Source organism: Protopterus annectens, chromosome 5.part0, assembly GCF_019279795.1.
Source record: "Protopterus annectens isolate FY-2018-M chromosome 5.part0, PAN1.0, whole genome shotgun sequence".
In the NCBI taxonomy this organism is placed as follows: Eukaryota; Metazoa; Chordata; order Ceratodontiformes; family Protopteridae; genus Protopterus; species Protopterus annectens.
In genome coordinates, this window is record NC_056735.1 from 804,820,591 (window position 1) to 804,830,347 (window position 9,757).

The 9,757-nt window shown below is 38.9% G+C and overlaps 1 protein-coding gene across 1 annotated transcript in view; it reads right to left on the minus strand.

Annotated features, from left to right (window-relative positions):
• Positions 1 to 1,306: 1,306 nt before the first annotated feature.
• Positions 1,307 to 9,757, minus strand: part of PIWIL4 (piwi like RNA-mediated gene silencing 4) — a 1,045,202-nt gene continuing 1,036,751 nt past the window's right edge. Inside the window, exon 21 of the mRNA XM_044072628.1 lies at positions 1,307 to 1,520. Coding sequence (XP_043928563.1) covers positions 1,404 to 1,520 — 117 coding nt within the window. The 3' untranslated portion in view covers positions 1,307 to 1,403. The remainder of the gene's footprint in view (positions 1,521 to 9,757) is intronic.

Sequence of the window (9,757 nt, forward strand, 5' to 3'; positions counted from 1 at the left end):
ACAGAAGTCCCACAAAACTAAATATACTGTTTTTTTTTCAGTGAGCTACACTACAGTCCTGTAACATTTTCCTTCCCAATGTGACTCAGTCTATTTTACATTGTAGTCAGGTAAAATCTTCAGCATGGAGAAAATTAAGGCTACCGACATACACATGTAGGAAGTGAGGGACTCCTACCAATGCTGTGCTGCGGAGTAATGTGCCATAAAGCATCAGTTTACTCTAGTGGCACACATCTTTGCTGAATGCTGTAGAACCATATGACAAAGCGCACCCTGTTCCTTCTCCTTGTGACAGTTATGTAAAATTTTATATGTGAGCTACAAGTCCTGTACCTTTATTCTAACACTAAATACAACACAAAAAACTTACCCAGATTAACCAGGCAAAACTTTCAAAAGGCAATGTGCTGCAAACAGGCTTAGATCTAATCAACCACTCATAAAAAAAGCAAAACAGAATGTCAGGAGTTCTGGAAGTACCTTTATTTGTCATCCAGCACATCTTTATAATTTGACAAAAAATAATGGACAAACAAGTTTTGCGATGCACGTTAAATCTTCAAAAACTTACACTATCTTAATACACACAGATATAATAGTATTCGTAACTGTAACCATTTCTTGTATAACCTGGCTTTAAATTTTACCTTGTAAGAATGACACAATGATTTTTTTAAAACATGCAAAAAACACACCTAATAAAAATGTTCATCTAAGTCAAGCACACAACACAAAATACACAGATGCAGCACATATTAAAGAGAAAAAATTACACTAGCACACTAGACACACTATAATAACATTTTACAGCTGTAGTATCTTCTGAAAAAATGGTTTTAAGTTTTGCTCTCAATGAAAAATACACACAGAGTAGCCTTCAAAAATATGCGCATAATAAACTGGTAGTAAAAGTTATGGTTATTCCTATATACAGCAGTGGCACATATTACACTATACAAATATCAATATCTGTACTTTTGAGTATCTAGAAAATGTAATGTGCTAAAACATAAAACTTTGATAAATTCTGCATTGACACCATTACAGATGCAAGAACACTACCCCCCCAAAAAGTCACTTTAAACAAACAATTATTAAATATATATATAAATATATATATATATATATATATATATATATATATATATATATATATATATATTTTTTTTTTAATCTGACCTGCTGCTTGTAGACTACAAAATATGAAAAAAATGCAAAGCTACTTGTTTTAACACTAATTATTTATAAGTTACTATTTACAACTTTACAATACTCTAAAAACATATACTTGTTTACTATTACTTCTGATTTACTAATCATAATTCTAAAATATTCTAAAAGCATACAGTTGAAAATGTATGGCAATATACACACTGCACACTTGAAGACCCACTGTTCTGTTACAAGTAGAATAGCTTGCTGGACAACTGAACGCTTGGCTCTCTGTGAATACTCTGTCCCACCAGGAATGTAAGCTTATGTGCATACTGGCATGGTGCTGGAATGGCAATCACACCCTAAAAGTTAATCAGAGAGAGAAAGGAAATGATAGTTAACAGACAGTAATAGCACAGTCAAGGTGGAGCTATAAATGCAAGACTAGAAATTGTCAGCAATCAAAAGGCTATTTGTTTACAGTTTAGAGGTTTGCATTCATGTGCCATATTTTCTGAAATGTATTTTTAACTGCGAGCTCAACTCCTTCCTTTACAGTAGCCTCTGTTTCAAGCACATCCAGTCAGTCAACTCTTACTTGTACTATATTCCTAGCTTCTGCAATTTGTGCATGTATGTGCGTGTGTTTGGATACATATTTTTTTGGGTGGAGGGCTACGCCACCATAGTCTGCTATGGGCAATCTTGATTTCAGTTCACCAGCTCCCTTAATTTGCTTATATCTTATCTTGGTTTCTACTATTTCTTTGTCTTTGTCTGAGTATAGTCATTTAATGCATGTGAAAAACATGATATCCCACCAATAACTTTACTTGCACTGTAAATGCAGGCAACTGCATGGAAAACAGACTTTTGTCTCAGTAATACCACTACTGACATGGCCAAACTGTGACCCTTAGTTCAACATTTTAATGCAAATTATACAGAGAACTCTCCTGCTTAAACATTTCACTGACAGCACTGAAGCTTTATGATACAGAGAAAATAGTGTGTGCAGTGTTAAGGGTTTACGACTCACCATGTTTGCAGAAGACTGTAAATTTGGGGCTATCATAAACTTCCAAGAGGACACCAGGATTCTCCAAGAGGTCCTTTCCCACCAATAGCTATTGTTAAAACCATGGACTGAAGGTGAATGCAAAATGTGTAACAGCATCCTTCAGCAAGCAAGAAGTCCCTTGAAACTATCACATTGACAACACAAGCCTGAAAGTAGAAAACAAAGCATTCTTCAGTGGCCACATATCTAGTATTGTAAGAAAATGCTTTTTCATTGCACATTTATTAGTAAGGGTGTGGTGTCCGGGTCCCGAGATGTGATCAGTCCATTGGATTCCATACTTATCAGGGTGATCACTATGTATAATGTCTCCTTTAGTATGTATCTGTCCAAATATTTGATGCAACTTGAACACCGACAATGTGTTCTTACTAAGAAAATGAAGGGCCTAAATCATAAAAATTATGCACACCATCTCAAAGCATTGTCCTTCTTTCTGTCATACAGGGTAGTGAGGGCTACCTCTGCCTCATGTACAGAGCCTCAACAGACTCTATTCTCTCAAGACCTATTGCCCATTCACAAGTCCAGTGGGAAGCTATGAACCTTAGAATCCTGATATATTCTATGGTTGAAGTCTGAAGACTGACTGGAGAAGCTCAGGAAAGATTCCAGATACAAATCCACCTTTTCCTGGGTTGGGGAATGCCTTCTGAAGTGAAGCATCTAGAAGGCAGCCTAAAAGCACAATCCTGTGTGACAGAGTCAAGAAGGACGTTTGTACACTTACCTGAAAAGCAAGACTGGTACAGAGTAAAGAAACCCATGTTAAAAGTGTCCTGACATGTGGCAAAAGATTCTCCAAAGGTAATTAATTTATCTAAATAAGGACTTATGTGAAGATAAGTCATCTGAATAAATATGTGAATGCCCTGCAGTCTGCAATGAGCTATCACTTGAGTTAGATACTCTGTAAGCACTCCTGGAGCTCTAGATCGCCCAAATGTATTACAGAGAATTGATGTCACCCAGGCATGAAAGAATCTGAGAAATTTTCTGATGCCTGTGGCTACAGGAATGTGATGATATGCATCCCTTAGGTCTAATGTTACTGTAAAACTCAGAAGAGGAATGATACATAACAGGGTTCCTATCACGTTGTTGAATATTTAGAATGTCGAATGCCTAAGCATCATCACCTAAATGTCGAATGTTGAAAACTGTGAATGGCCAGTTATGCAAATTTGTCCCCAGGGAAAAAATTTCTCTTTGCCGTCATCAGGAATTTGCCCTTTTCCCCAATGTAGAGCGATCTTAGAGTTTGTATATTTAGTTAGGGGTGGTGTGGGGGCACATCCCCCCATGTCAGGGGGTGTGGAGGGTGAAGCCCCCCACTTGGTTAGGGTTTTATAGTTTTTTATTTTTTTTGGCCAAGCAAATTTTTTCACGGGGCAAAAATTTGCGTAACTGGCCAATCGCAGTTTTCTGTGTTTGACATTTAGGTGTCAACATTTAGGTGTTCTACAATCTAAATGTTCGACATTGTGATATAGATTCTAGGTAACAGGCTCTATACAGTAAATATTTTGAATTTTGGTACAAGAAGGCTGAGAAAGGAAAGATCTAGAACTGGTGTCTAGGAAAGCTTCTTTGGAACAAAAAACATTCTGGAGTAGAAACCTTCCCTCTTTTCAAATAAGAGCACTGGGTCTATGACACCTAGGATCAGTATATGTTAGAGAATCTGAGGAAATAATCTATTTGTTTTGTAGGTCAGGCAGAAATTCCCCCTGAAAGGAGGTATGTGTATCCACTGCCTACTGCACCCCTCCTGAACCACTTTTAGTACCCAAACGTCTGAATCAATTTGCTGCCAAAGGGGAAGACTGAAAGCCAGTTTTAGGACTAGAAAGAGATGTAGGGGCAGGAGGGGAGGAAAGAGAGGAAAAGACGCTAGGCATGCCCATAATGAATGAGCAGTGTGCCCCTTTTCAAAGGGAGCTTTGTTTTTCATTGTTCCCCTCATGTGATCCCTTTTTTGATACCTGTTCCCAAGAAGGTCACAGGGATTGCTTATTTTGGCATTTGAAGTGAGCACAGTATTGGTAAGATTTAAAGTGGGGGATGGCTTCTTGAAAAATCTTAGAAACTCTCTGAGTTAACTTCCCTCTTTCTTCAAACTGTCTGGGAACCCAAGTATCTGAAGTGCCAAACAAAACCACCTTCTCTAAAGCAGAGTTTAAATTCTCACACTATACCTCATCAGAAAACATTTGATCATGTACCCAGGCATATCTGCTCAAGACAATAGCAGTAGCAGTGGACCCAGACACTGTGCACAGTCACTGTCATACACACTCTTCATTGCATGCTTAGACACCTGATACAGGGTAGAAATAATAGGATTTGGACAGGAACCATCTTTAGAAGGAAATGTGGCAAAATAATCATTCAAGCTGCCTATTCAAGTAAGAATAAACAAATAAATCTCTCTCTCTATATATATATAAATATATGTATATATGGATCCCCTTCATATTGTCACATTACCAAAATGTCAAATTACATAATAACGAGCCAAGACTAGCATACGTTTGATAATATCAAACTGTTACAACAATGAAACTTGTAACATCAAAATACATACTGCTGTCTTATACCACCTTATTTAATCCTCAATCTATATGCCATTGTCAAATATAATCTGTTATTCAGTCTGATACCCAATTACTATAAAGCTTGGCTATTACTATCAGTGCTTTTAATTCTTTCCACAAATGACTAACTGCTGCTCACTGTCCATTCATTATTTCAGTTTACTCCACACCAGGCAGTAAGCTATTCTACTTATGTCATGTTAACTATGGGATCTGTTTTATTTATTTTAAAGCTGTGTTTTATGCATCTGCCAGCTTTTAAACTTCCAGCCCAATACTCTTCTTCTGTGACATCTATCACACCTGTGTTTTTCCTTAGTTGTATGAGATATCCCAAATACTTTTTAAGTCCCTTAATGAATGAATGGGTTCCTATTGTGTGATCGAAAATTGTAAATGGCGAACGCTTATTGAGTGAACCCAACAAGTCGAAATGTCGAAACGTTGCGCACTTAACACTGAAATCGCCGTAGGGAATATTTTCCCTTTACTTCAATGTAGTGCAATCTCGGAGAAGGAATATTTAAGTAGCAGGGGTAAGGGGGGTGCAGGGGGGCTTGCCCCCCCTACCTACAGCATTTAGGTAAGTATAATTTTTTATTTTTTTATTATATTTTCGAAATTTCAAACAACGCTCATATGGTGTCGACCATATGGTGTTCGATGTTTGAAACTTTTTAAAAATATAATATAGACCCGAATGAACTAGAAGGGAGGAAGGATGCCAGAATATATTTTTCACAATGTGGCAGGGATTTTTGTTCCACTGGAGACACTCAGCAAATAATGAGGCACATAGGGCCACACTGCTACACACATACTGAAGCATTCCATCATTCAGCAGGCCCCTATAACTGAGCACTGCCAAACAAAGTGTAAATTTTCCATTCCATTAATATTCATAAAAGACTGGATAATGTCAGGCCTTATAAATAGAACCCATAGCCTTTCTCCTAGGAAGAGGCAGCTAGTTATATGCTGCTCTGTTCCAACCTTCTCTCTTTTGCTGGCTTTTTCAGTGTCATATCTTCTAGATGAACTGAGATTGCTAACATCATACTCAAAGCCTAGCTGTACGTGTGAAGCCTGTTTTGTGATTTTAAATCTTCTCTTTCACATGCCACTGATTATCACTTAGAAAAATAGGAAACTAAAATACATGATAAATTACAGTACCAGAGCACCTTTAACACATTACTTTGCTTCTCAGTAAGTCCACTCTTGTGGCCCTTCTAAAACTTTGCAGATGTCATGCTTATGGAATTATCTGGGGTCATGCATGCTGTCTATCCCTTTTCTGAGTTTAGATGTGCACACCTCTTATGTCAACAGATCCTGAGCCTCAAACTCAGAGTTTTATCTACAAGAAAACACACTAGGTACAAACGTGATTTCAGATTATTTCCAAAATGTCCTACCTCTGCTTCATGGTGCAAGTAAATAACAATAAATTAGAGTTCTCAGCATGAGAATAAAGCATTCGCTTCAGTAAATTCCTAAGAACTACCACAAAATAAATCCAAAGGTGTAGACAAATATTAAAATGCCACAGAGCACTACTTTTTAACAAATCTGACTACTAAAGTAGTTCTACAAAATACAGGCTTGGCGAAAGTGTTCAATGATGACTAGATGGCTCTGGCACAAATGTCCTCGGTGGCTACATTTCAGAAATAAATATGACAAACAGCTAGAGCTACACTACCTGACTGCATTTAAATGCACTGGTCAAGTGCCTACCAGTGTTCTGGTAACACACTGCAGTGCTCAACTGACTTAGCATTTTGTTCAGTGCATTACTCAACCTACATTTTCTTAGATATTATGGTAAGTTAATCAGCTTCTCTAGTCTGCTCAATGTTAAGTGGATTCAGCATACTACCTCTTCTCTATCCCAGTCCTCCCCCAGCTCATTCTCTACTTCACCGTGAGTGTCTCAGAGGACTCTCTTTCCACCATCAATTTCAGCATGTCATTCTTGGATCCACAAACCTCTCCATGAAGAAGTACCTTTGCAGATCCATGGAGCAGCTGGTCCCTACAATCTGCTGCCTCTGCACTGTCTGTCCTCCTCTGTCCTTCTGGTAAAAACACCTTCATATCCTCTTGGCATGATATTGTGCACCCTTACCATATAATTCATTTTTCTACTTGTCTCTAGAAAGAACAAATCTATCTCTTCTAGTGGCTGGTCAAATAGTTTGCCTTTTCATCCAGATTACTGTCCCCTCCTTTGTATGCCCTTAGGAATGTACTCAGTATTCAAAGTGACTCACAATCAGGACTAAGTGTAGCAGGAGTGATTACTTCTTTCTTCTGGAGTTCATTCTCATGAGAACACACTCCAAAATTTGGTTGTCATATACCATTGCCCTTCCACCCTTCTCCTTAAGGTCCAGATCAGGTGAGATCAGCACTCCCAAATCATTTTCCTGCTCTGTTACTATCAGTTCCAGTCTCAACAGCTGACACTTCACATCAGAGTTGGGTTGGATCAGGTGAAAAACGATGCATTTATCTGTAATGGCCTGCACTGATGGTATACAGGGAGAGAAGCCCTGTCTACAGCCTACTTGACCTGAGTTCAACTAGCACCTCAGGAACTTGAAGACCCAGTCAAGTAGGATAGCATGCATATCTTGGGTGGGTGGAGGGCTGGGCGAGTTATTGATGTCTGTCTAGTGTAGCTCTAGTTGAGAAGCCCTGTGGGTAGAGTGTGGGGCACATGCTGAAGGCTGCTCATTATTGCTTATCGATCCTCATAGGATGATATCAGCACATGACAGACTGACACTAGGGCTAGAGACAAAAATGCAGTGAGTCAGAGAATCATGCTGCATGCTGCCCAATCTTCCTACACTTGCCTGGCAGGCTCATATCCTTACAGCCTGTGTACAGAGAAGGAGAACTTTATGCTGTGGTGCCCTCCTGGCAGGGGAACATTTCCAGTATGGGTCATATGGGGGGGGGGGCAGGATGGGACAAGCAGAAGCTGGGGTGTTTACCAGCAAGAAGAGTTTTAAGTCAGTGGCAGCAGTCCAAAAAGTGTTACAAAAAAAAAAAAAAAAAGGGCAATGAACCTCAATTCCCTCCTTCTGGCCCATCCTTTTTAAATTATTGCTTAGATTGTTCGCCTAATCTGCCACTTTTGTACCTAACTTCATATCATAAGGAAAGAGACTGATCACGTTATCTAATCCCTCGTGTGCTATAAACACAATCATGAAAAAGTATTAGGACCAGAAATGGTGCCCACAATACTGCACTTGAAATCTTTTCTTATTCCTGATATCATCATTCTCACCACGATCTTCTGTTTGCTGCACTATTAAGGCAAACCAGTACTTCACTTTGATCCTACCTCCAAAATTTCCACTTTTCATAGCAGCCATCTATGCGGGATTAAGCTAAAGGCCTTGGTCAAACCAGATAAATCACATCTATTTCCTAATCAAGTTCTCTTGTAACTCAGTCCTGAAACTGGATCAGGTTTGTCTGACAGCTTCATTTGTTCATGAACCCATGCTGGTTGTTATCCTGAAGACAGCTGCTCTGTAGGAAAGCAGCTATCTTATCCTACAGCATTTTCTCCACAACCTTCTCTGTCACTCTTGTTAAATAAAAAGGTCTGTAATTCCCCATACCCCCCTCGTACAAAGGTACTACACTTCTTGTTGTTAAGTTCACAGGTACTTTGCAAGCAATTGGTGATGCAATGGAAACCTCTGACAGCATACTGATCAGATTCAAGAAGCAGCCTATCTGGTTTCCCTGCTTTATTCTCCCTTAAGCAAGCCATGCCCCTCTCATACACTCTTCACTCTCTATTCTTGTGTTTGTCCACTGCTCACTTTTTTCTCTACCCTACAATTTCCCAACAGAACAACTTTCCACTGTTTCTCTATAAAAACTAACACAAAGTATTTAATGACTCTTCTTTTTCAGTCTTCTGTGTGCTACCTCATGTGTTTATTCTGCCTGCATAGGTCTATCATCCCTATATTTTCTTCATTTATAATGTCATTTATTCAATATATCTATTTTCTCATAGTCTTCCATGATTTCATTCCTGTTTGTTTAGACTGGACAGCACTCTCCCTTCCTATATATCTGGTGCTATATATCTAAAGAAGCCTTTGCTCCTCATCTCTCTTCTCCAAGCCTTTAGTCAGATTCCCTTTCAGCTTCTGCTTTGCTATCCTCAACCCCTTTTTGATGCATATCTGCTTGCTTTCCCTCGGTTTATCTTTTCCACCTCCCCATTTTCTGCCTCCTTCTCTTGCATGCCAAAGTCTTTCACCCTAATTATTAGCCGCACACCAAAACAAACTTAAAATACTGTAATGATTGGCATCTCTCTACTTCAGCTTCAAGACTGGTTATCCACAGGGAGCAGCTGCTTGGCAGTTTTAAGACTCTCCAAGACTCCAAATCCCCCTTCCTTGCTCCCATAATGCACCGCACCATCATCCCTCATTTTTTTCCTCCAGACTGAATTAGACAGCAATATGCATAAATCCTGCTACTAGAGCATAAACATGAAATCAATCCTCTACAACTCTTCACAGATAGCAACAGAAAATGTAAAGTGGAAAATGTGTGGGGTTGCTGAAGTAGTGCAGCATGAAAACGTAATGTTACGGTATGTACATAACTTTCACATCTTACATGATCCAGTCCATTCACTTCAAGCTCAGAACAGTGTCCCAAGCTGCAGCATTATGGGTGGCATAAAGACAAAATAACATGGTGTATGGTGGACCTGAAAGTAGACCTGGACTTATAGTGTTTTGCAAAACTATGCAGTGAATAATAAAATTCAAATCCAAAGGATGGGCAGGTTCTCTTAAGGAAGGACTAAGCAGGACCTTACATTCTTTGAGAGAAACCAAAGAGGAAGAATCACTACCTTTATTAAAGT